The sequence below is a fragment of the Ischnura elegans genome, chromosome 1 (genome assembly GCF_921293095.1).
Source record: "Ischnura elegans chromosome 1, ioIscEleg1.1, whole genome shotgun sequence".
NCBI classification, from domain to species: Eukaryota; Metazoa; Arthropoda; class Insecta; order Odonata; family Coenagrionidae; genus Ischnura; species Ischnura elegans.
The window spans coordinates 81,602,741-81,629,620 of record NC_060246.1 but is presented as its reverse complement, the minus strand read 5'-3'; the positions used below and the strand labels follow the sequence as shown (position 1 = coordinate 81,629,620).

At 40.7% G+C, this 26,880-nt stretch overlaps 2 protein-coding genes across 3 annotated transcripts in view; one reads left to right on the top strand and one right to left on the bottom strand.

Moving 5' to 3' along the window:
- Nucleotides 1-21,193, bottom strand: part of LOC124164506 (tyrosine-protein kinase Abl) — a 291,144-nt gene extending 269,951 nt beyond the window's left edge. The window contains exon 1 of the mRNA XM_046541848.1: nucleotides 20,837-21,193. Coding sequence (XP_046397804.1) covers nucleotides 20,837-20,963 — 127 coding nt within the window. The 5' untranslated portion in view covers nucleotides 20,964-21,193. The remainder of the gene's footprint in view (nucleotides 1-20,836) is intronic.
- An 820-nt stretch (nucleotides 21,194-22,013) lies between these two features.
- LOC124164489 (DNA polymerase epsilon subunit 3) lies at nucleotides 22,014-23,209 on the top strand. 2 transcript variants are annotated; one of them, XM_046541826.1, is made up of 3 exons: nucleotides 22,014-22,133; nucleotides 22,298-22,587; nucleotides 22,782-23,209. In XM_046541826.1, exons 2-3 carry the CDS (start codon nucleotides 22,317-22,319, stop codon nucleotides 22,922-22,924), a joined length of 414 nt encoding a protein of 137 aa, XP_046397782.1. In that variant the 5' UTR covers nucleotides 22,014-22,133; nucleotides 22,298-22,316; the 3' UTR covers nucleotides 22,925-23,209. The 2 variants fall into 2 exon arrangements, with proteins under 2 accessions (XP_046397782.1, XP_046397777.1); XM_046541821.1 differs by having other exon boundaries at nucleotides 22,016-22,133; nucleotides 22,289-22,587.
- The last annotated feature ends 3,671 nt before the right edge of the window (nucleotides 23,210-26,880 follow it).

Sequence of the window (26,880 nt, the reverse complement as noted above, 5' to 3'; positions counted from 1 at the left end):
CCTAACATTTTACCCTCTAACGCTGTTTTCAACTTCCCTTCCCCGCTAAGTATCCCCTCCATCCATACCTTCCGTCTCCTCCCTATCTCATCTAACAGCTTCTTCTCCTCACCCACCATGTCCAGAACTTCGTTGTTCCTCCTCCTCTCTGTCCATTTCACCTTCTCCATTCTTCTTCATACCTACATCTCGAATGCCTCTAATCTTCTCTCGTCCTCCTTCCTAAGTTTCCACGTTTATGCACCGTAAAGCGCTACACTCCAGATCAAACTCGTCACTAACCTTTTCTTTAAATTCTTACATAACGATCCTCTTAGAAACTCCTTGCTGTTCATGAACGCCTCCTTTGCTTATGCAAGTCTCTTCCTAATGTCCTTACTACTGTATCAGTTTTTCTCTAAATATTTGAATTGATTTACCTGCTCAAGTTTTTCCCCACCTATTTTATCTTGAGTCTCACATTCCTTGCTCGCGAAGTTTTACAAAACCGCATCACCTTGGCCTTCTTGTCATTAATCTTCATCCCATACTCTTCGCACCGCTCGTCTGACGCATCCACTAGAGCCTGTAGTCCCCTCGCTGACTGGCAAATCAGCGCCTGACCATCTGCGAGCCTTACCGATTTAAACATCATTCTTCCCACTTCTTGCCACTCCAGCTTCCAACTTGTCCCAAGATTTCCTTACCATCTCCTCAGCGTATACGTTAAAAAGCAGCGGCGATAAAGGACAACCTTGTCTCACACCTCGGCCAATGCTTTCCCACCCAGTTTTTCGGTCCGCTACCCTAACTTGTGCAGTCTGAGCCATATAAAGTTTACGAATGAGTCGCCTATCCCTCCAATCTGCACCCACTCTCTTGAGAATGTTCATTAACTTTATCCAGTTCACCCTATCAAATGGTCCTCTCGACGAGGAACTTCATTATTGCTATTGCATCACGAGTTGACTTCCCTTTTCTAAAACCAAACTGATCTTCGCCCAAATACTCGTTTGCCCTCGCCTCCTCAGTACCAATTTCGCTGCATACGATATTGGGCTAATAGTCCTATGATCTCTGCATCCCACAGGTTTCGTCTTTTTCAGTAGCAGAATTATAACCGTCTTCACGAAATCCTCCGGCCAACATCCCTCCTCATAGATCCTCCGTACTAGTTCGAAAAAAATTCTTACTCTCCTTCCCTAGATTCTTCAGATGCTCACTCACGATATATTGTCCACGCCCACTGCTTTCCTGGCCATCATATCACGAAGGGCTCTCTTGATTTCCGCATCGAAGATACCCGGCCAAAGATTATCCTCCTCCACTGCACTTTCCTCATCAAAAATCAATTTCTCCGTCCTGTTCCTTACTTCATACAGATCCTCCACGTATTCCCTCCATCTACTCTGTACCTCTTCGCGGTCGGTTAGCATCCTTCCATCTTTAGCCTTAATTTTGGATACGGCTTATCCTCTTTTGCTGTACTCTTATCCTCTTTTACTTCTCCATCCTTCTGGAACTTTTCCATTTTCTCACAGTCTTTTCCACCAAGCCTTCCTTGCCCCCTTAGTGTCACGTCGTAATCGATTATTTAGTTCCATGTACATTCTTTTGCCCTACTCTGTGTCCACATTCTTCCACTTCCTTCTCTCCTCCATCTCTTTTACCACTTCGTCCGTAACCCAAGGCTTCTTTATCCTTTTTCTGTCTATGTAGCCAATTGACTTCTCCGCCGCTTTGACTATTCCCGTTTTAATATTATTCCACCCTTCCTCTACAGTCTGTGTACTTCTAATCTTCCGGGTACTATTGCCCACTAGTTCCTGATATTCCTTCCTCATAGTCCCCTTCAGTGCTTCTACATTCCAAATCCTCGCCTTCCAAACTTTAATTAGTCTTTTGAATCTTATGTTGCATTTCATGAGCGCTAGGTTGTGGTCTGAATCCGCGGCAGGGAAGCTGCGGGAGTTTTTCACACTATTCCTATACCTCTGTCTTACCATGACATAGTCAATCCCCCTACATCCCCTGGACTTTTCTATTTGTACCTTCGCCCTTTATGATGAGTGCTTTTTACGGGGAAGTTAGAAATGAATAAATAAATAAATGGCGGAAGGAACCTATGTAAAATTCAAAAATAAATAATAAACTTGTAGAACCTCTGGTTATCCAATATCCTATTGAGTACACGGGGAAGAACGTGTGGTAAATGTGTAACAGATATGAGTAATCTATAAGTCAAAGTAGAACTGAGGGTATGATACGCATTTTAAAAAAGCTAGAAGTTCTCGTGGAAATACCCATTTAAGACGTTCAAAGGGTCTGCTCCGCGGTGTCATAAAACGACCGTTTTCGCAGTAGAATCCTGGGGGTCAGGGATCGGAGAGTAAAGAAGGTATGAGTCTCAGCTGGTGTCTTTCTGGTAGGTATTTTTGTCTAAGTCCCAGGAAAACAACTCACTTTTTCGAGGTTTGAACACTTTTAATAGAAGCATGGTCTTCGATCGTATCCAAAGAAAACGAAATGAACTTCAATGATACGTGCACTTACCTCGGCTGAAAAACCTCCACTGTATTCACCATAGACCATTTGAGAATCGGTATATTGAAGCAAAACATAAAAACGGTGAATGCTGAGCATTAAAACCCATACAGTTTCAATAACCTTACCGCGTCGCGGCTAATACAACTCCCGACGTGCGGAGACGAACCTTGCCGCGCGATCGAAAAATCAATGTAATTTCCGGCGTCACAAACTTATTTCACAGATAACTGCAAATCACCTCAAGAAATCTTCAAAGAATACTCTCATATAAATTACTCCGCGTGACTTTGCCGTAAACCCATTTTAAACTCTACCTAAATATAAAACTTTGTCGAAAAACAGTATCCGCCATTTTGTAACTGCACGGCAAGAATTAATCCATAATATTCTTATAGATTACGGAAAATTAAGGAAAAAATACCATGCCAACAGATTATTTGGTTTTTTATTCCGCAAGAATCCACCTATAATTTCACAATCTACTTACTTTAGAAGATTTTCAGAGAAAATTGAAGACGGGCGATTTTATGGAAATTTTCTCACGTTTGAGCATCTCTATCTCAGTAAAGGGAGGAATCTTTGTCAAATAAAGTACAGATCCATAAATTTCAATCATTTTTGAGTATGCCTGCGAAGTTTCAAGTTCATAACTATAAAAAGTCATTTTGTAATTTTGCCCGGCTTTTTTCGATTTCCGCCCACTGTAGAGCGGTTAGACAATTGCCGCTCGTATTGTAGCCACTACTGCCGCTCACGTGCCGCTCAGGTTGCCGCTCGCCGCTTGCCGCTCGCCGCCCGCCGCTCGTATCGTAACCGAGGCTAGACATGAGCGCCAAGAATTCGGCGGCGGAGGCTTCCAGGCGTTTTTTTAGCGGCGCGCGTCGGCGTCCACGCCCCTGGTCCTAACGGTGAGAATAAGTTACTAACGATTAAAAATTGCAAAAGTAAAATGAAACGCTGAGTATTTATTCTAGTGCTGAGTATATTCTCGCATATATAACCTAATTTACAGCTGGTTTTAATATATACACTAATCTACAGTGGGCTCTTCAAGCAAAATTTGCGACTTAACGATTTTTTCGTCTATTCAGCCATTGCCGACGCTCGCAGACTGCTATAATTTTGTTGCCTTCCTATTCAATAGGGCCGGGTTCAGGTCTAGCCCCATACGGGCGAATATTTTGCAGAGATATACCGATATCTGGTTGGAGATACTCAGGAGGGTGCTGTGATCACCTAAAAGTACACACGAGTTAGAAGAGGAGAAAATGAAATCAATGCATAACGAGGAGGACAGAGTCATGAGGAGTTAAACGGGAGATGGTGTGTTAAGAATTGGGAGATAACTGGGAGAAAATAGCGATGAAAGTTTTATCAAAGAGTTTGCGGATATAAGAAATGAATGTATTAACTCTTAAAAATCGCTGTATCAATAAGGCCACGTGATAACGCAGTGACTTAATGAGAATATGTGTCCACATGGTTACGGATCCATTGCGAATTAATCAAATTTTCAAGAAGAAAATTTGTAACAGAATCATCAGGAAAGATAATAAAACCGAGATTTAGAAATACTTAACCGGAAACGAACCTGTTCTCAAAAACCTTAACTACATGGAATGAAGCTTTGGCACGAGAGTAGTGGCGAGGAAGTTCCTGGACGCGCATGAAAAGAGCCGACTGCGTTTAAGGAACGCTCAGGGAACATCTGCACTCGTACAATTGTATATCTTCGTTGGAGCGCGGTCAAGGCTAGCTTGCGTGAAATGAATGCGATCGATGCACATTCCTTTAATCTACCCGAGAAAGACGAGGCGAGCAGAGAGCTTGTCCGGAATGGTAGACGGCCGCAAAAGCAGGAGACGTTGCATTAGCAGCACTAAATATTTTAGTACACCTTCCAGAGAAGAGAAGAGGGCGCAGACAGGATCATGCCCACCGCCCAGTGGAGATAACATCAACAGTCATTACAGGTACACCTCGAACTTGCGAACAGGTACACTTACGAACCGGATACGTTCCGAACTCTTGGTTGCAGGTCGGATTGGCCGTGCGAAGAAAATGATATACACAGCTAAATCATCCACAGGCCAAAATCTAGCTTGATACGTTGCTCCGCCGAGTGACAGAGAATCGCTCGGTGAAGTTCTTGTACTTTTTAAGCACGACCCTTCAATCTAATCATATAGTAAGAACAATTTTGTTGATAAAAAAAAAAGATTGCAAAAGAACCGCTGCTGAGAATGTAGGGATACGAACACGTTTCTACTATATATGTGCGATTGTCATAGCATTTTCAAGATGGAATTTTAGGAAATTTTCAAAACTATTTTCAAAATAATTTTCGTTTTCCTTCTGATGTTCATAAGTCGAACGGTCGTGAGTCTGTAAGTATCTGTAATTCCCAGTTCTAAGTTGGATACTATCACATAGAAATACTGAGGCTAATTATATTCTTTCCAATTTTGAAATCATTTTAAATGCTTCGTTGGAAAATCGAATTAACCACACACTTAACGACAACATATAGTCACAACAGTCCAATAATCAAATAATAAAAACGTGACGCTTAACTCTTTGGGACATGGCTTAAGAGACCATTCCATATGCAGGGCAACCTTCCGCTGGCAATCATTTATAAATAAAGTCATTGAACCAGATTGGTTAATGGACTAACACCGAGGGGCCATCATCCGGGAATCCGTATGCGGTACGAAGCTAAATACTTACGCAAGCAGTCTAAAGTATAATATTGAATATTAGATAGAAGCGCGTGAATTTCGCGTTCTATGGATATTTTTCAAATCACCACGCTTATTTGACAATCACAAAGGAGATGCACAGATGCCACTTTAACATACACTGGGCACTTAATAAATTCGTTCACGTTACTCTTATTCCTAATGAGCACTCAGCTCTTCCCATCTAATTGAAAGCGTCCACGTTAAAGGTGATTATTTTCGGCGCAATTATGAAGAATGACTCCATTCAAAAGGAAAACTAGTCCGAATCGAATTGAGGCAAGTCCTATTATCCCCTGCATAGCGTTTAAAATCACTCCAGCAACCATACAGTTAGCCGCTTCACACATACTACTTCCTTTACATAAACGTTCGCACTGGAGTACTCACAAATTAACCACGAAAAAATGGTCTTCAGGTCTTTCGATTGGAAAAATATTGACCATGATTTTACGTACTTATCACGGCATAAGTCTTCCTGCACTACATAAGCTACCTCACGACAAAACAACGTCGACGCTTGCAATGACGCTCACATCCAATAACACCCGTTATTTAAATTCTTTAATTCTCCGAGCATTACGGGGAGCAATGAATATTTAGATCCTTAGCCCCTTCTTGGATCACTCTCTCATGCTCCGTGTCGGCGGGAGAATCCCGACCAACTTTCCCATCGCCAGACCTCCGTCGGGTGATCGATTAAGGGTCGTTGGCCTCCTCCCGCCGCCCCGACAAAGCCTGCAGGGAATACAAGCCTTGTGCATCCCCAACGCTCGTCCTCCGTTTAATATTTACCGCCTGAAGACGATAACGACAAGGAGCTCTCTCACGAAACAAGGCTTTAAATTTCGGCGACGGCAAACTTCCTCCAAGTGAGTAAACAACTCTTACCCTTAAGCTCCTCCATACCAAAATTAAAATCACAAGAATTAAGTGATAGAAGAAAAAAAAACTTTTAATAGTTTTCGGCTACAATTCGAGGAAACTACAAGCTATGAATAATAACGAGGCACTTGAGTTTTTTTCTGAAATGATCGTGCAAGGCGTAACTTTAACAATAAATTAACAATGACGCGGGCATAAATCCATGAAACTTGGTTCTGTAAGCTTGATTAATCTCCTTAAAAATCATTAAAAGCCTCTAAAAGTTAGGTCGAATTAATCAATGTCAAAGCCTGGACTCTAATCCTGACCCAAAAAGAAAAAAAAAGGCGGAAATAAATCTATAACGCATAACTTAGCAAAGGTAAGGCAGAGCCATATCCATTACGTATTAACATGTTAAATTCATGAAAAATGGGAATCAATGAAATTTTCAGCTCGACAAAGGACAAAAACCGTAGCTCTAAAAATATGCAACCAACAAAAAGAGCGCGAAATAGAGGTTTGTGTCAGTATGGTGGATACTAATTTGACCTTTCCAGTTAAGAACCAAGGCAGTCGACTAAGATGGTCCCCCTCCCTATGATAACGACGGTATTACAAGAGCATATAGGCTACGTCAGTTGGCAGGGAGGCACAGCCCCGGACAAAAAAATCTTACCACAACCCTATGATTTGGGAGGGAGAACCCTTTGCCATCGAAAAGTTGTATGAAGTTGTCCTGATGATAACATTAGATGCTGAAACCCGGGTCGTGCTATTTAAAATAAAGTGTGGAATAGAACAAGGTAATTTTATTTTATTCTATGATGAAGCAATTCCACAAAGTAACGCCTGAGACCGCGTCTTATATTGTATGAAGTTCATAGAGGAAGGACATTTCACCAGCAAAATGATTTTCAACAGATTAAATTCAACTGCCATTTTTTCACAATTAACCAGAAACTCATCTATGATCACCCACGAGCCACCAAGGGAGGGTTGCCTTTCTCAAGCCATATGGGGAAAAACCGTGATCGTCATCCGCCGAAAAAGTAGCTTAACATGTATGCAAGAGGCAAAGCATAAGCTCGGAAGCTCTTGCCTAACCGAGTACATATTATATTTTGTGAGTCATTGAAAAAAATAGCAACTAGATAAAAGATTTAGCAATCTGGGTATAAAATCACTGTATTCTTAGCTGACCACTCGACTCGCCTTTGTGACCCTTAAACCATTTCTGTGTCCCACCTCTTAGCTGATATTTTCCAACTGAAGCTAGTTTTCACGCTCCACTGTTTCCATTACTCGATAGGACCCCTGTTGTACAGAAATATCCCCATCTTTGTAAGCCTTTCTTCTAAGCAAGCCTGCGGGATAAGAAACCTGGACCATTCCCCTTATTTCCACCTACTACCCGGACGAAAAGCTGATCTCAATAACTATTGTTATTGAGAGTTAAAAATTTAGCAAGTGCCCCTAATTAAATACTAACCCTAATGAATTCCCTAATAGAGGGAAGCTGCGTCGACGACAGTCAATGCGAAAAGACTTCTCCTTATCTCAATATTAATATAATCAACAGCTGTTTACAGCGACAATTTCGCTGCAGAGGTAGCCAATCGAGGCCCATATTATAACTATATTATCCTATTCGATCCTATGAAGGTGAAATACAATGAGAACCAAGAGAAGAGAGGCCTAAAAACTCTTGATAGGAGAGGTTTACGGTAAATAGAAGGATAAAGATGGATGGATAATGGATGGATGATAAATCATGAAAATTTAAGGAATAGCGATCCTCTAGCAGCTTTGGGCCCCCTTTGAGAAGGAATTGGAACATCGATCAATTATTATGCTCCGACATCGTAAGATTCATTTAAAAACAGTATGGAATTAGTAATTGAACACAATGTGTGCAGGATCAACATATAAATATTTACTTCCGTCAACAGATGGTAAATTAATTGTAATAATTTTTGTCAATAGAATAGTTGCGATAAAGCATTACTACAAAATAAATAATTGCAAAAATTGATACAATTTATTAATTTATCATTTACCTGAAAAAATCTACATTACTCAAGTTCCGACAAGTTATTGATTAACCGTATTAAGAAATATTTCACCAAAGAAAAAGTTAAGAGTACTGCAAAGAAAGATGCAAATTCTCCGCTGAAATTTTAATACGCGTGCATAAACTCATAAATTAACCTTGCCGAGGGGGTCGCGATTGCTAAAATTAAAGTCTGTGAAAGAAGAAAGATAGCAGTTGGAGAGAGGGTTTGATGTTCTCTGTGGTTTCGCGTCATTGCAAATTCTGGACTTCAAAAAATTATCGTCGACAGAGTGGTAATATTTTCGTGTCCGGGACTTTGAAACGGGGCTATTAAGGTCAGTCCACGACTTCGATTAATAAAGGCACCAAAATTAAACACCTTAAACCACTCTTTGCCCATGTTTTAGGGCCGAAATTACATTGAAATTCCTGTCACTTAAAAGAGTAAAATTACGAAAATAAGGAAGCCTGCAGCCTTTCTATCAAAATATTTCCAAAGAGGCACGGAAATAATTCGTTTTGTCTTTCAAAACGAATATTCTATGTCAACTTGATTACTTTTCCCGATAAACCCTCGATGCCTCCGGAAAAACAGCCGAATACCCTCAAAACAAGGACAAAGGCAAATCCCTGGCACGGCAGATTGAACACTGCAGTAAGAAAATCGAGACAACAGGCAACACCAAACTCATCTGTGGATCAATCCCAAACCGCGGCATTCCAATAAAACACACGATTCCCCGGCACTATCGCCCAGATGGGATAACGGATCGTACAGAGCGCCGCGGCTTCACCAGAATGCACCTTTCCTCGCCGAGCGCTCCTTTTTTTTCCTTTCTAATGGGTTTCACATATCTTTCGTGTGCGACGGCGGAAATAGCGGAAGGATGTTGAGTGAGAGAGGAGAGCGCCCACCCTTCCCTCAGTCAATCCCGCCCAAGGTTAATAATAACGCCCCGAAAAGGGTAAGGAAAAGGGAGGCGCAGGATCTCACACAAAGCAGCAGCGGAAAAGGTCGAGAAGGATGGCAGTGGAAGGCTTCTTTCGAGAGGGAGGGATTTTCGACATCGGGGAACGCGAAGAGGAGTAAAAGAGGGAAGAGTTCCCGTGTCTCGAATCCAGACGTCTCATTTCTCGGGGCAGTGCGCGAGGATCCAGCGCCGAAGGGCGCACCGCCACCCTCCCACCCGCTACATTTTTAACTCGAGTTCCCGATGTGGGCCAAAAAAGACCGCCCGAAGTTTCATTCACTGGCATCTGCTAACAGAAAAAAGGGCGATCTCCGATATAGTGATTAAATTCCAGGGTTGATCCTTAAGAATATCAACTTCGTGATACAAAAGTAATTTCACACGAGATATCATCAAAAAGATCGACGCATCAAGAAGTCTGCGAAGCATTTATGCCTCACTCTAAGCTTCAATCAGGGAATTGGTTTATATTTTTCATCATCGTCCTGACTACGACGAGGTGTTTTTATGGGACTTAAGGTTGGAGGTTTTAGACCAGAAATATGAGGTGTGTTTCACTTCAAATCTAAACGATGAGTTTCCCTTTTGCCCTTTACCAGTCTACGGACCAATGAGAGGGAAAATGACCATCAGTGAATTCAATAGGGGATTAGTCGAGCGAATGAGCAACTAGAATCTCCCATTAAGGATTTGGTGTTCAAACCATCGGCAGAAATGGAGGACCTCAAGTGATCTATCTCAGTCTCGCAGACTCTTCACACCTTACAAAAAGCATAGAATTAAAATCAGACCATAAAATTAATAAAAAAAAAGGCCAGTCTACACGTCTAACAGAATAGCAGCACGAAAAAGTAACAACACGCTCCACATGCAAAGATTCCGGAAAAGTTCAGAAAATATAATAGCGCTAACGCCGCAAGTCAGCGCAAAATGCACAAATAGCAATCATAACTTCAAACCCAGCACTGCCAACGACAGAGGGAAACGGAATGCGCGATCGGTTCTGCCGCGAGTCGTCCTTGAGCCCATAAGGAAAGGACGATAAGGGAAACATACACACACCTCTCCCATGAGCGCTCCCTTTCTCCTCTGTCCTGCAGCAAGCACAAATACAATCAGCTGGCGATAAAGAGAGGGGAGCCCCGCCCACCAGACGACCATGGCCAGCCTGCGAGGGACCCAATGCACGAGGGGGGGGGGGACCAAGGCCCTGATGCCCCAAGATTGCTTGCAGCGTCCGACGCGACAGGCAAACACGGGCGCACGCCACTGCGTGCCACACTATGTTAGCGTGCGGAACGAGCGTTTCCCTGGAAATCCCGAGATATATACATACCACTCATAGGGTCTCAAATCTCCACACTTCAGTTTCATGCATGTTTTTCCTACCTTTCCAAGGCATAACCTTCGATTTCTGCCCATGCACAAATAACCTCGCCAAATAGGTAACTGACTATGGCCGGATAAAAACGGTAACGGTCCGAAGCATCGATAGTGGATTCATTCAAACGGGCACAACGCTAATGACCAACGCGTATTTCCAACGTGTCGCATTGACCGTTAATAAATCGGCCAGCAACTCATCTTTAAGATGAGTTTCATACACCGCTTTTCCACTTATAACGACGTTATTTACCTCACATAGCTGCCATAATTATATCCATATCGTCCTCTATTTATTGTAACCACAAATAAGGTTTCAGTAATCAAAAGTTCTTCATAATGCCCAAAACAAACATCATCGAGTGTTTGAGACGTAAACATTTTTAACGAATCCAAGAAAATGACGATATTAATTACTGCTACCTCTGACATGGAAAAATGACAAGACAAAAACTGCTATTTAAGTAAAATAAAACAACATCTAACATCGAAGTTGATACCTGAAGAGCACATACCCATTAACAAGGGTAGCCGACAGTGCATTCCTAAAAAAATCATATTTTACGAACCAGGGCCATCAGTTCACAATATCTTCCGAAATAAAAACATACGAGACAGTGGTTCTCGGGGAGCCGCGATAGAGAACAGCAGAAAAGGAAGGACATGACGGGAGCAGAGCGAAGCACGAGGTACGGAACTCAAGTGCGCGCTCCCGCGGCTCGTGAATAGTTCAGGGTAACATGAGTTTCGTTTTGTCTCTTAAAATATTCCAAACGTCGCCTGGCAAACAAAAATATTCCACTGATGCCGCCGAGCACTATGCACCGGGAGTGTTCCAATCTAACTTCAACATTTTACGGGAGAAAGGGGCAATCCTTTCCCGAGTTAACGAGCGACAAACCCTCACGGGTACTTAGAGCGCAGAGCGGGCGCCTCGCGGTGGTCTTTCTATATTCCGCCTTCCGACGAGCAGCCGCATATGCCTATTTTCACAAGCCTGAGTGGATGTAAAAAGGGTTAGAGATAAATGCTTTAAAGTGTTTGGTCATTCTGATGGTCGAATAATTGAATCAGGTAGTCTCGTTTCACTCAAAACAATACATTTAACAAACACTCCAGAAACTCAGGAAGGATTAAGCAACATGAGACGACAGAACGCTAAAAGGAACTGAATTGGTTTTTCAGAAATCTCAAAATTAAATCACCAGCCAGTCAATAAAATTAGGAAACAATCTTTCCCCAGAAGCGATAGGATGTACCTCCATTAAGGCGAAGGCTAAATGGTCGGAGTAGATAGGGGATATCGTCCTCGAGAACCTTTTGTCGAAAGAGCCACTACACTGAGATAAGAAAAAGGAATTAAGTATCTAACAAAATACTCCCCACGGTCTTGATTTGAAATTCACCATTTCCACCACGAGTAAGAGAAAGGAATCCCTGAAAGCTTTCCTGAAATTTAACACGATAATAATATAAGATGATGGGCTTTCGAGACAGCGTAAAAAGGAAGCAAAGCGGTGAGATGGGGAAAGGGGCGAGTATTCCAGAAGCTTCAAAAAGAGCGGTAACTAAGGAAGGAAGGTATCAAGCTATATAATCAGTTGCACCAATGAATGAATGTGAAGTACTATCATTACCAATAAATACTTGGAAATGTATTACTTCTTTGATGAACGGCTAAAATTTAATTCCTTAAATACATAACAGAAACGGAGATAAATAGACGAGCGTCATAGTAATCGTTTACGAACAGTTCGTTATACCTTCTCATACACGCAATACGCATGGGTAAAGCAACGATCTTCAAAGAAAATTTTCCCGAAGTCACCTCCAATAATGACTAAATGACATACGCACTCATGCTGCTCCAACCAAATAGATTCCGTCATTCATTTAAATCGTAAAGTAAAAAATTAACTTAGTTAAGTCAAGATACTCATTTAAGAAATCATTATTATGACAGCAAAAATATCGAATCACAAGGCAAGGGAAGGTTGACGACTCAAAACGGAAATTAATACAACTATTTCATCATTGTCATTCTATTCACAGGAAAAACGATCGTGAACTTCAGTCAGACTATACGAGATCTTGTCCATCGAAGAGAATGATCTTTTCTCATCACGTGCCCGCTCCGCATTCCGCATCGCTTAGTTAATCTACTAGCTCAAAAGCGGAAGATATGAACTCGATAGCAAACAGTACACCTGCGTACGCTTACATGGTTTGAATGACGAGTATGGGGCGTACAATGATCTTTATGCCCCCGACCGTTTACACGGAAATCTGCCGCAAAAAAATGAAATGATCAATACGGTAGACTTGCACATGACATGTTGCGCATTTAAAGTTACTTTTTCACTACAACTTATGGTGGTGATCCATCGCAACTTTTTTAATCGCGTCTGAAATGAACATGATTACTTATACCGTACGCAACGTTTTTTACGTAACCTATCACCAACGATGTTTCATGGATCACATTGAGGAGGGGACACATTTTCATGAAGCAGAAGCTCTTTAACCTTATTGTAAATGTTATTTACATTCGAACGAGATGATTGTATTTGATGACGCAATTCTGTATAAACTACATCATCCTCGGGCTATAAACGATAAATCTTATGTTTCGCGTCAATTACTTTCCGAACATTAAGGGGATAGGAAAAATTAGCTAACATATTCACTAATTCTCCCTCAATCTCATATGCAACATTCAAGAGCCTAGCGCATCAAATGCCCATAAATTTCACATTAACCTTTACTTAACGGCTAAATAAAAGTATCGCGGTCGATGATGAACAAGAAATTCCGGCTGATTTTCCGGTTTTGACTGGCACTAATATACTTAGAGTAAGCAAAAATGGGAAAACTCTGCCTTCGACTGTACTTCCCGCAGAACAGTTTTAAATATAATTTTTTTTCTCGCAATCATAGAACTGAAAAAATGAAAATGAATCGCAAATATGACCAATCAGATATTCCAACAACAGTATTTAAGTGTGTATCCATAATCATGGGTATGAAATCAAAAGAAAATGTCGGAACTTACAATGTACGTGAAAGAAAAGCATAATTTACCGCAAAATCCGTAAACCCCACGACGAATCAAAGCAAATGCGACCGATGAATGACCAGCACTCGACACTTGAGGGAAAAATTATACAGTGCCGCCGTATGCAAGCAATGTCATTTGCGTCGCCTCTATGCCACCATGGACAAAGCCCATCCAAGGAAGAAGTTGATTCTTAAACCCTACACTCTTTACCTTTCGAACGCACGCTTAAGCGAAACCCAAGCACTTCCTCTCATTCAAGCCATTCATCATCATAAACTATACGTGTCTCGCTTACACAAGCTGCGTTCGCTCTGGACAGATTGCTACTTCCCCCTACTTACCGGACGAAAGTCAACGCTTGGATGGAGTTAGGGCCGTTAACACTGAACAGCAATACTGCACTCAAAACCGTATTGATTATTTAAGCGTACACGGGAAGCGACCTCTTTCAAAATTAGAGAGAGGAGGCAAGAATGCCAAAAGCGAGACAAATGATGATGTATCATACAAACCATTCGGCTTTGCACAAAAATTATACCATATTATCTTTATCTCGTCCTTACATGATTAGACATTTTTCTCAGAGTGACACGTCATCAACCTAATTATGTTCAAATTTTTAAATTACACAAAAGTGAAAACTAGAACCCCTCTTTATGCATCACCTCAATGCCACCATCAACCGTAAATAAGAAACTTTAAGACAAATAACAGTACATGGAAGGAAGGTATGTACCATATTAGGCTGGAATCGTAATGAAGTAAAGATTTGTAAACTTAAGTGAAGCACAATCACAAAGACACATTTTTAAAAAGATCAATTTCACGGCGAATTCTTTTTGATAGCATTCCGATTCTTGGAAGCTTACACAAAATTATTTAAAACCCAAACCAAGAGGTATCAATGGTGAATAAAAATATTCATTGGATTTGCAGATAAATACTTAAATCAATGCGAAAATTCGAAAGCATGAATTTTTTCATACCAATGCTAATTTCAAAGCCGTCATTTTGCCGACCTGCTAGGCGCGAACACCCAGGAAAAGAAACAAAATAGATACTGAGATAAGTTGATAGCATTAAACATAGCACTGACACACAGGCACGAGCTCCAGGCAACGGTGGAGAAGAGGGCAACTACTGTTAAAAATGTCACGAGCCCATAGTGAAACTAGGGTACAAAACAGCGAAGCATTAAAACGTAATCGATTTCCTAAGCGTCGGTATCCTTTACAGCCATAGTACAGTCCTCCAACGAATAAATCTAAGTCGAAACCCGAAGTCGCAACACTCTGCGAGAGGGAAACTTCCGTTTCATCATTCGCGTGATGCAGCCAACAGCAGCAAGTGCAACCTGGGGGAAAAGCTGAGGTAAACAAAGACGGGTAACGGTTGAGGGCTTCCAAACCATCACATTGCGGGTACACGTACACAGATCCCCGCAGGGAGGGCTGGGGAGTGACGGGAGGAGCGAAAGAAAAGCGATAGAAATGGGACGGCGAGGGCGGACTGCAAAGAACAAGGGTCCTTGAACCGAGCGCGAAAGATACGCACGCTGATCCGCAAAGTGGCTTGATTTCGAATTCCAGGAAGGTCGAAGACAGCCGCGGCAAGAGGTGACATGTTAGGGAATGGGGGCTGAGACGAGGGATTGAGGATCGAACCGCAGACCTCGACGGAGCGCGGTCATACGAGTAGACTCCGGCTGAATGAGGCAGAGAGGGATGGGGTCCGATATCCAAGAGGGGAGCGTTACTTGGGGCGGATACCGTAACCGGGAAGGGATGGCGTGGACCACGCGGGGGAGCGGGGAGAGACGGTGAGGTCCGCCGCCGGGGGAAGGAGGCACACAGCGGTCAGGCGGGCGGAGGGTGCGACGACGCGGTTCGTGAATGGATGCCTTATCTCACTTCCACTTCCTCCTCGAGTAAAAGTATCCCTCCGACCGGCACCCCCTCCTCCCCCACTTTAAACCCCCCCCCCCCCCTTCCCTCTCTTCTTCTCGGAAATACGTACGCCAGACTGCCGCGGAGGGGGATGCAAAATGAAAAGGCGGAGCGAAACGATGCGCGAGACCGATTATTTTCTATTCCAAGAGTAATTGCCGCCTCCACACAGTGTCTGATATCGATGGCTTCACCACTCCTATACTCTCCTCCCTTGCACAATTTCCCGACCCCGTTCGGGATACGATCCTCGGCAGTAAACGCGGAGCCGGACCGCAGAACGCAGAAATAGGAGACGTAGTGGCGCAGACACCGTAGACATATCAGTCACTAAAACTTGGAACTTAAAGGGGCTGACAGAGATAATTCTGTGTCACCTGGAGGAAATTTAAGTCTTCAGGAGCTCCGACAAAATAACTATAGACCATAGCCCATATATGTTAATGTATTTCATAGCAGGAAATGCCATATACAAATCAATTATAAAACAATACCAGGATATAATAAAGCGTGCCCAAAGAAATACCCAAATAAAAATATCTTGTGCCCAAACTATGCCTATATTAGTGAATTTGTGCAGCATTATTTCGTATACGATGCTATCTACACGATTGTCACTAGGGTTTGGATGGTGCGACAAAGTTAGAGGGGAAGTGATGCTGAAAACTTTTAGGATCGATAGAAAGATGCTAGGCTAGCCGGGAAGAGGGAGAAATAACAGGTATCATAGATAGTATAAACGTGAGTACGTTTAATTGGGAAAAATGTATGGAAATCTAAAGGTCAGGACAGGCTAGGCTGATTGGTAAACTTTTCACCTAAGTAAACCAACCTAAATCCGCTTAATGCCTCAAAGAAATAAATGATTTTCAGACGAAAGAACAACGCTGTTTATAAAATGGAGAACCAAAAGACTCTTAGAAGGCATCGTATTTTTTTAATTAAATCAAATGCGAGTGATCGAACCTTCAACTCGGTATGACAACTTGTATTCAATAGAAGCAATGTTAATAATGTTCTCAGAAAACATCCGTAAATAAAATACAGATTATATACATAGTTCGCCAGTCTAGCAGACAAAAAATACAAAATTAAAATACCACTGAGTTTGATACAAATAAGTTCAATTTTTCGTTTCATCATATCTAGATTAACCATCTAAGAACACGAGATCATTACTTCCCAAACTCGGACATTAACAAAAATGAATGCCTCAATGCCTTATGAATGAATACCTTAAATGACAGAACGGAATGGGAAGGCCGACTACTCTATTTTCTTATCCTAAAGGGGTAAAATATCCCAAGTTCCGCCATTCCCACTGAGGACCACTCAACTGAACAATTCTCACAATTCAAACGAAGGTTCACGGTCAATAAACCGTTCCATATGAGGGCCCCCTGAGGGATAGGGACACGATGAAACCCTAAACGCTTCCCCATTCCTCTTAGACTGTGAGCAAATAATTTCAATAAAAGTAATTTAAATTTTATTTAAAATCTTTCCATGGTAATCTTATAAAGTAAATCCTCTATAATAGGCTATCTGCCTGTAGACAAATAGAGGAATGGGTTATCTTCAATTTTTATTCAAAATTTGCTACTATACAAACGAGATTAAAGGGAAAGCATCCGTCAACCCCTTCACTCTTCCACTGACTCTTCCAGCAATTATAAAAACCAGCGGAATGCATTAGGTGATTTTTAACAACTTATACCGGTAACTTCATTGTTATGGCATATTAATATCAGCTACACGACTAAATTTTAATGTGAGGACACATTTAGCAAAAATAAATTCGATAAAATATGCTGAAGACCCAAACGATAAAGGAATAATAACGCAATATCCATATATGCTAAGTGTATGGTAATTATGAAACAGTCGGTAAGAATACCGAATCGCAACGGCGACCAAATGTGAAACAACAAAAATGGAAAACAATATATCACAAACTTAAGGCGAAAATGGCTTATCATTTAATATTCAATTGGGAAAGAGCTTCATGTACTATCAACCATAGCTTTTTCGAGAGTGATCACAAAGTAATCACCGATAACCAAAGTACAAAAGACAATATACTGTTGGTCGCCCGGAAGGAGAACATATGAGCAATTCAGGAAATTTCAAAGGTTTAAATCGGAAAGTAAATACCTGGAGATATCAGATTGCGTAACATATAAAGAGGGAAGAGGACATCATGTCATTTTATAGCAGACGATGAGATAATATCGTTTCTGTCATTCAAGCCCCACGAAAACAAATAGAAATGTGCGCAAGATGAGAATAAACTTAACTCTGCCACTCTTTTAGGACGCACTTCCGGGACAACGCTGAAGATTTTCTGCAACTAGTAAATGAGAAGATAATCACAAATATATCGTTTTCCATAATTTATCCATATAGAACATGTTCAAATTATTTCCATTCATAAAAATGTGTACACGACAAGGAAGACTTACGCAAGTACTTCCAAATTTCCATTTCGGTTTAAGGTTCGAAGAGTTTCGGTTTCACAACATGAGGCATTGTAAGCAAAGGCTAACACCAACGATATTTACAATTCAATTAGCTGTAAACATAAAACCACGCCTCTCAATCACCTCAGCATTTCAGCCGTTTTGCATTTATGAGAATATCACCGTGTTTCGCAGCACTTAAAATGCTTTATTCTCAACTCGACAAAACCAACGCAATCACTATCGCCATCGATAAATGAATAAGTAACAAAAAAATAAATGCAAGACCGCAAGAAACAAAGAAGACACGCCACGTTGCGAGAGACGAAAACGAGTACATCAAGCAGTAGTTCACGTGAAAACTAACTCCCTTCTCAGTTGCATTCCAGGCGATTTCGAAGAATTGACCTCTCAACCGAACTGATTCCTTCCACGAACGGTGATGCCCACACGCAGTGCCCCAGCATCCCTTTCGAATGGACCAGCACCACAGCTCACTCGGGAATGCCTTTTTCCCACTACAAGTGCTCGTCCGTCGCGGTCACCCCGAGCATGGCGAACGGAGCGGCACGCCAGCGCTAGCCGAAGGGCGTACCAGCGTCGCGAGGCGGCTGCGGAGGACGGGGGAGGAGGGGCGGCGACGGCGGGGAAGCTGTCGAGGGAGGGACGGAGAGGTTATTCCAGCTTACGTCTCGAATGTGACTCACGAGGAACCACTAGATTTCCCTTTCGCCCCGCGATAAGTAATGCAGGAACACGGCGAGGAATTACCCATAATTGATGGACTTCTGAGGCAACCACTGACGGCCTCACCAAATATTACGGAAAAATATCGAATATAAGATAGCTGAAGAACTCCTCACCATACACGCAGATTTCCGAAGAATTTATACTGGCTAGTATTCCGATTTATCATTGCGGCTGATTGATTATGCATACGAAAATGAAGTACTTCAAGATTGGAGAAGGGACATTCAGAGATTAAACCTAAACAATCACTCTACTTTACAATTTAAGGGTGGCACTTTATTCCGATGTATCAATGCAGCTAATTAAGAATGTACATGAAATTTATAAATTTCCAGAGATTGGAGAAGGGAAATTCACGAATACTTCACCAGACAATCACCATCTACCCTTTCTTACACTGACGAGTGAATTTCTGGTCAGGAATAACTCCATTGTCTGCCGTAGTTCGCACTCCCCGAGAGGAAAATAAGATAGTAACAAGTACTTTGTAACACGCTGACTATGAAATTAATTCTTCTATTAATGACAAGTAAAAATCAATTTTCACAAAGAAGAAATACACAAAAACCGTACCGAAGGAAATTCACTTTTGTCATGCGCCAGTGGCATCGTAACCTCTGCGATGGCGATCACAAAAAGTATTTAAGAACCTGCATTAGGATGGGTACATCAAGCATCTTGCAGATTTAAAGTACTATCATTTGAAAAAACTAATTTTCAATCAGCGGCCTGACATTCAATAACACGTCAACTTCAGAGGAATAGCGTCGAAATCGCTTCATTGATATAAAACAATAAAATACACTGAAGTCTATCCTTTTCCTGAGTGATGAGATCACCCAATGATGGGACTTCCACGGTGAAATCGATAGGACATAAAAATGTTGGGACTTTCAACAACGAACAAATCACGATGCGAACGAATGAGCCGAACTGCTACAAATTTGCTGCGTTCAAGTCATTTGAAAATTTAATTAGACAAAGTCCTCTGGCGTAAACATTGCATACATGCACGAGAACATAAAGTTGTGTATTTAGTTCACAGGATATTAATTTCAGTGTATTTTCATTCGAAGTCCTGGGATTAACTTCAAACACCAACAGGGTGACATAGTTTTACTACTTGATTTGCATAGCCCTCAGAGAAGGTGAGGCCAAATATTTAGTAAGCAAAAATTCGAAATACTCTTCCAATGTTAAAGCATGCCTGGAGGCAATAAAATAAATTACATTCATTGTGTTAAATCAGATATTGAAAAAATTGTAGATATTAAGGTTCCCATACACAATCTCGTCTACGCACTCCAATCTCTTCCACAGTAATGCATAACACACGATCTCTGAAATGTCTAGGCGCATGTCCACATATCTACCAATAGTCCAGAGCACGTTAAAATCACCGTCTCTCTTGCGGGTCAATCACCTCGCAATTAAATTCACAACTAATGAATAGAGAAGTCTAGAAATTGAGACACACAGATATGATTTTAATTTACGAATAAAAATCGAGTAATTAAACATCGATGATGCCTCCCTCACTGCCACGGCAAGGAAGAAAGTACGAAGATTGTAATAGTAGTCACTCGAATATTGATGCTTGTGAGATATACTTAAGAAACTTTCGCATAATTTTACACAATAATGTAAAGGGTTGAGATAAAAACATGAGAGGAGGACGCAACTGATCGTAACCACTCGAGTCACTAAACAATGCACTCCACCACTTATAGAAAAGCAAACCCTGAGCATGTAAAACATCAGGGAAAGTCACCAGGAATTCAGTAAAGGAAAAAATCCACTTTCAACACAGCCGAAAGATGCATTTATCAACTAAACAAATGTAAGGACGGACTGCAATACACTCTCAATAACACCCAACTCAATAGAAAACTAAGGTAAATGCGCTTCGAAATGAATGACATTCTATCGATAGTTAAGATTATTTGCGAGATCACTCAAACCTGGATCTTTCAGGATATCACAAATAAGGGCATGAGCCAAAGGGGAACTAAAAAAAAAACAAATACAAGCAAGTAATCAAGCTGCAGAGTACAATCAGCACCCTTCAGAAAAACAACATACCACTGTGCTCGGTGAAGATATTTGATCCTTGCAAGCGTCCATCCTTCGTCTTCGGCTTATTTCTTGTCGTTCTAACAGACAGGGCCCCAGTAGATACAACGCGTTCTTTGGCTTGCTGGGCGCCCATGATTTGGGACCATACCCCAGTCGGCCAAAGGCACAACACGCCTAGCCACACTGATTAAGGTCTTTGACACTTTCATTCGAGCATATTACATTATTCTTCCTCCACACGTTGAATATAATGATTAACACAGAACCGTAACGGGATTAACGTCAAAAGACTGAAAGTACGGAAGAAAATAATCCTATATCCTTACGTCTTCTGATGTCCACCTTCAGTGGTACTCGGCCATATTTGACATCTTTGACGTCGATTATTTCATTGTAAAATTACGCACATGGTGGCACCACGGGACAGGTTCCCCTCTCTTGAATACCGCGCGACCGCGCGCCACGGAAAAAAGGGGAATTGTACACGTTCAGTTTTATGCGCTTAAAAATAAAACTGCTTTTTTAGTGAAAAAAACGTGTCACGCAGAGTTATTAGAATAAATTCGGCATCTTAATATGCGGAAATATCCCAATAACTGTCCTTCAAGGATTTTGTTTTATTTATTGCATGCAGCATTCCAGATATTTATTATGCTAGGGGTACTAGCACCTCAATGGAACTCCCCAATGTCAGATAAATATTCTTCAGCTTACATTGAAAATAAATAAGCTAGATAACAACATTTTCTTTTTCATAGGATGGGAGGGAACCCTCCTGATTTTTCAACATGAATATAAAGGACCATGGGAAAACTGATTCAATATAGCGTTTACACAAGCCTTTCACCTCAAATTCATTGCTCAAGTACTAGATAATGTAATTATCCGTACATGAAAACAAATTACCCCTGAATTAATTGATTTAAGCGAAAGTCATTTTCCAAAAGGCTCCTCAGCGCGAGCATAAGGCCTGCAATAAAGATGCATTCTACATTCGAGCACTGATGCTACTAGTATTGGAAGGAAAAATTGACAATGTTCTACTAGTGTTACGGTAAGTAGCCTCGAAATCAACATGAAAGCAAAAATATTGTTTTTAATGTTGTTAATTTATTAATAGCAAACGAACATAAACGCAAATGAACGACCAAAATTGCGCATTGCTATCGTCAGCCATAATACGCAACGCTAACCGATATTGTTTTGTTGGAAACATGACGTTTTCCCGCTAAGAGAGATTTGGATTTGCACTTCTTGTTTATTGAGCTGGTGTCGTCAATTCACTTTAATTTGTGCCGAAAAGGTTAGTTTTCCTTAGTTTAACCAGTAACGCAATCAAAATCAAAGCAGCACGAGATTAAGATGAATTCTTTAAACAAACTAGTAGTATCAGTTGTCACTAGTAACTCATGGTATTAACTTTTTCCATTCGTAATTAATATTTTCGGAACTTCTCAGTTTGCCGTGTTTGGCAGTGAGTATAACTATGGCAGAACGACCTGAAGATTTAAATTTGCCAAATGCAGCCGTCATGAGGCTAGTCAAGGAAGCTCTACCAGATGGTATAGCTGTTGGGAAAGAAGCCAGAAACGCCCTAGCGAAAGCAGCGTCTGTATTCATCCTCTACTTAACATCCCTGGCTAATAACCTAGCCATAAAGAATAATAGGAAAACAATCAACGGTGCAGATGTTATAAGTGCCCTAGAAGATGGAGAATTCCATCAATTTGTTGGACCTCTGAAGGAAGCTCTGGAAGGTAAAATTTTTAGGAAAGAATGTTCTTATCATTAGAATTATGATGCACATAATCATAGAGGAGTTCGCTCTATCAGTTGGCGTGCACAGAAGTTTGCCTTACTAATAATTTTGCAGTCCCTGTTTTCTTATAATCTACCTCGCCATAAATTATCTTTTTTGCTAATATTTTGATTGTTTATTCTCGATTTTCAGCATTTAGGAAAGGAAAGAAGGAGAAAAAAGACGCCCAGGCAAAGAGGAGATCATTAAAGGAGGACAAGAAAAAGTCAGATTCTTTTACTGAAGATGCTAACAATGAAGATGAAGACGTAATGGAAGTGGCGGAAGAAGCTTGAAGTGATACAATGTGTGAACCAAAATAACTAGGTTGGGAGGAATGAATAGCCATGTTTGCGAACAATTATTGTGTAAAAGTATTTATTACCACTCCACATTCACTTGGACTACAACCCACTGCTATCTTCGGGGGTTGAAAGTTGAAGACTGTGATTGCTTTGTTCACTTTTTAGGATGAATTATCTGTATCCCATCGAATTTTTCTGTCAAATTCTTATCACGTTGTACTTTATAATGGGGATAATTTATTTTTCGATGAAGAATAATTTTATACTGAAAAATAATTCCTCAGAATTTTTTTTTCGAGATAATTGTATCTCTTTTTTGCCATATTTTATAATTATCATCTTATTCCCAAATACACATGATCTTATATCGCTAGAGTTAAATTTGAAAGATTGAGTAAATATTCATTTGTGAATTCAAGGAGATATTTTATGTTCATCACACATTTGGTGTCTTAAGTGACTTACAAGACTATTAATTGAGCTCCACAGCTTATTAAGATGCTATATTTTTTACCTCGTATCCTTCTACTGCTAGGAAAAAGGATGCATGGGGAAAAACATGGGGAATTGACAATGGCAGGGAACCAAGATGGCAAGGGAGGCTTGTTGGAAAATTTTTCAGAAAGAATGAGAGAGATGTACAATGTGTGGCATGATAAGGCTGCTATTAGCCAATAAAAGAAGGCAATCCATGTGAAAAATTAAGTCTAAAGGCCTGGTTACTTGATACATTAACACGTATGGGTTAACGTCTAAATGTATAAACGCGAGAATGAATAAACTTGATTGTTTCTGGCTTTACTTTGTGAAAATCCATTCTTAATAATAAAATGTTATTATACTTTTCCACACGATTTAATCAATACGACCGGTTTCGTCGCAGATGTCGCCTCTGCGACGAAACCGGTCGTATTAATTAAATCGCGTGGAAAAGTACAATAACGTTTTATTATTAAGCGAGAATGAATGCCAAAATGCACCATTTACCACCCAACATGTGAATGTGCGAATGCATGCACAGAAAGTAGATCCTGTTCTAATTTGGTTCATGCATTCGTACATGTTCCAGTCCACCAAAATCATTCACACAAACGCACTTTAACTTGTACGTGTTAATGAACCGTGTAACCAGGCCTTAAAAATGGAAGGATGCTAATTGAGCAGGAATGTGTTTAGGATCGGTATTAGGTCACAGGCCAGAAAAGTTGAACAAAGATGAGAAAAGTTAAAAAGTGTTATCATGGACTGGGGAGCTTAGGTGCAGAAATTGAGAGAGCCATGCATTATGACATGGCAAAGAAAAATCAGCACGTGTGAGCTTCCGAAGAAGTCGAGCAAGGGTGGTAGGAAAAGGTTTTTCAACCAGTACACAGGGTCTATGAGGAAGTGAAGGCCAAAGGATTTCATGTTGACACTTCTAATTCTGCTGCCAAAAAAGAAGGGTGTAGAATGTAGCCTTAACAACTTAAAGCTTAATATACCAATCAGCGAAAGTGGTACTAAGGATCCTAAATAAATATATGGAGGTATGGGGAAATGAGTACCTATTTTGGCAATGACCAGTCGAGTTTCAGGAAAGGAAACTCCACACTTGTTGCAAATGCTGTAATGAGGACCCTTATGAAGAGGAATCTTGAATGTAACCAGGTGTGTACGCCAATGTCGTGGATTTTGAAGAAGCATTTGATAGAGTGGACTAGGAAGAGTTAATAGACATTCTTAAGAGGATAGTAGAAGATTGGAAGGATTAGATTGATTAGTCTGGCAGTCAGCATGAAGGCTGCACTCTAATGGATGCGTTAAACAAGCATTGTAAAGAATATGGAATGACGATTCATCACAGGATGATCAAAGGGTACGCACTTTTCTAAAGCATTTAGAGCAAGGAATGTGAGGCTCAGGATGAAAAGGTGGTCACAAACTTGAGCAGTTGGAGCAATTCAACTATTTGGGCAAGACGATAAAGAAAATGGATATAGCAGTAAAGATATTACTTGGAGAACAGTGTTAGGAAAATAGGCATTGCTGAACAGGAAAGAACTAATGAGATGAGCATTGTGTATGAGTTGAGAGAAATGGCTAGTGAAGAGTCAGATCTGGGATATAGCATTTTACAATACAGAAAAATGGACACATCAGAAAATAAATTATGAAAGACTGGAGGCATTTGAGATGTAGGTGTAGGGAAGAATGGCAAAGGTGAAGTCGTTGGAGAAGAAGCTTCTAAATGAGATACAGAGGAGATAAGGTCTGGATGGAGGGAGTACTGAGTAGGGAAGGGATGCAAAACTCCATTCATCAATAATATATCTTCACCTTGTTCACAAATCTTAGGTTTCAATGGGCATGGATCTATGACTGAAGAAAGTCATGCTTTTTGGGTTCTTTCAAGTCCAACACATATGATATCTGAATGAGAATGCGGACAGGATGGAAATATGGTTAATAACTCAATGCTTATTAAGAAAATAAACATCTTTCAGGGCTCCTGGAAAATACAGAAGACCACTTCCTTCAAGTAATTTCAGTTATGTTATTAGCACTGGATGACACGAACTGGAATGGCAATACAAGGAAATTGACCATTTCATGGATAACTGAAAGGTATGAGTCTGATTTCCCAGTCCAGAAAAGTATTTTCTAGCAAAATTCTCGTAACAAAGTAAAATATCCATTAATTTTTGTTTGGAATGTTTCATAAAATATTTTACAGGATGTTTATAGATTTACAAATAACAGCTTGATTTCATATTAACCCTTTTGCAACTAATGACAAAACTATGCGGCAGGACATTTCTTAACCCGGGAGAAGAAAGCCAAAAGTTTTCATCGGAGATTTTCCTACGCAGGTGGACGAATGCTGAATAATGTTTCCTTGCTCTCCCCATTTTATGACGGTCACGGGTTTGCAAAGTCTTAGTTTCCGAACCCAACAAAGTGGGACTTAGGCTGCACCCTTGAAATCCAGGTGCAGGTACTCCTGTCTTATATTACCTCTTTGTGGTAAGGGACCGCAATGCATAGCGGTCATACAATTGTTCACTAAGTCAGTTTTTGAAATAAATATTTGTACCTATGTTGGTGGTGGTTCTCGGGTATTGCGGTGTAGAAAACATTTTTACTCGACGTTTCACTCCTCCTACTGGGAGCGTTATCAAGAGAATGGAAGGAATTTATTCTAGTCCCGAGCTTATATATGTTTTTCGCTACCCATTGTTGTGCCGGATTTGAATTTTAGGCCATAGCCGTTGGTCATTATATTGTGCTAGGAACCCTCTCCATATACGGCTGAGGTTACACCCATCCTCCCTATTAAAGTTATTAGGTCTTTTCGCTATCTCGATGGATTCACGAATAAGACACGGATGGTATTCTTCCGTTTAACGTCGAGTAAAAGTGTTTTCTACACAGCAATACCCGAAAACCACCACCAACATAGATAAAAGAAGCTGTGAAAATCTTCAGACGAAAATATTTTTACCTTTCTCAAAAATGTAAACTTCTCGAATTCTTTATCTTTTGATCAGAGTTTACAATTTTTAAATGAAATTCTACCATAAATATTAACTTGTATCTTGATTTCAGTATTAGCATCAACATGGAAATTGTTGGTGAATTAAATATGTAATATTGTGAATTAAATACGTTAATATTGATGGTAGAGTTTCGTTCATAATTTGACAATTCTCAGAATAAAATGCGGAATTAAATTCGAAGTCTACAATTTACCTGCAAGCAATAATTATCCATACTTCTATTCGTATAAAAAAGTATGGCATTGCTGCTAGTAGGGTTATAAACCCCGAAAGGAGAGAGCCCAACTACCCTCGGAGTCCAAGATAATGTGGAATCCTCGCTAGGAAGGGTCAATAAAGGTTGGTGCTGAGAGTGTGTGATAAAATGCAAGACCCTTCTAAACGAATGTCCTGCAAAAATGCTCCATATAG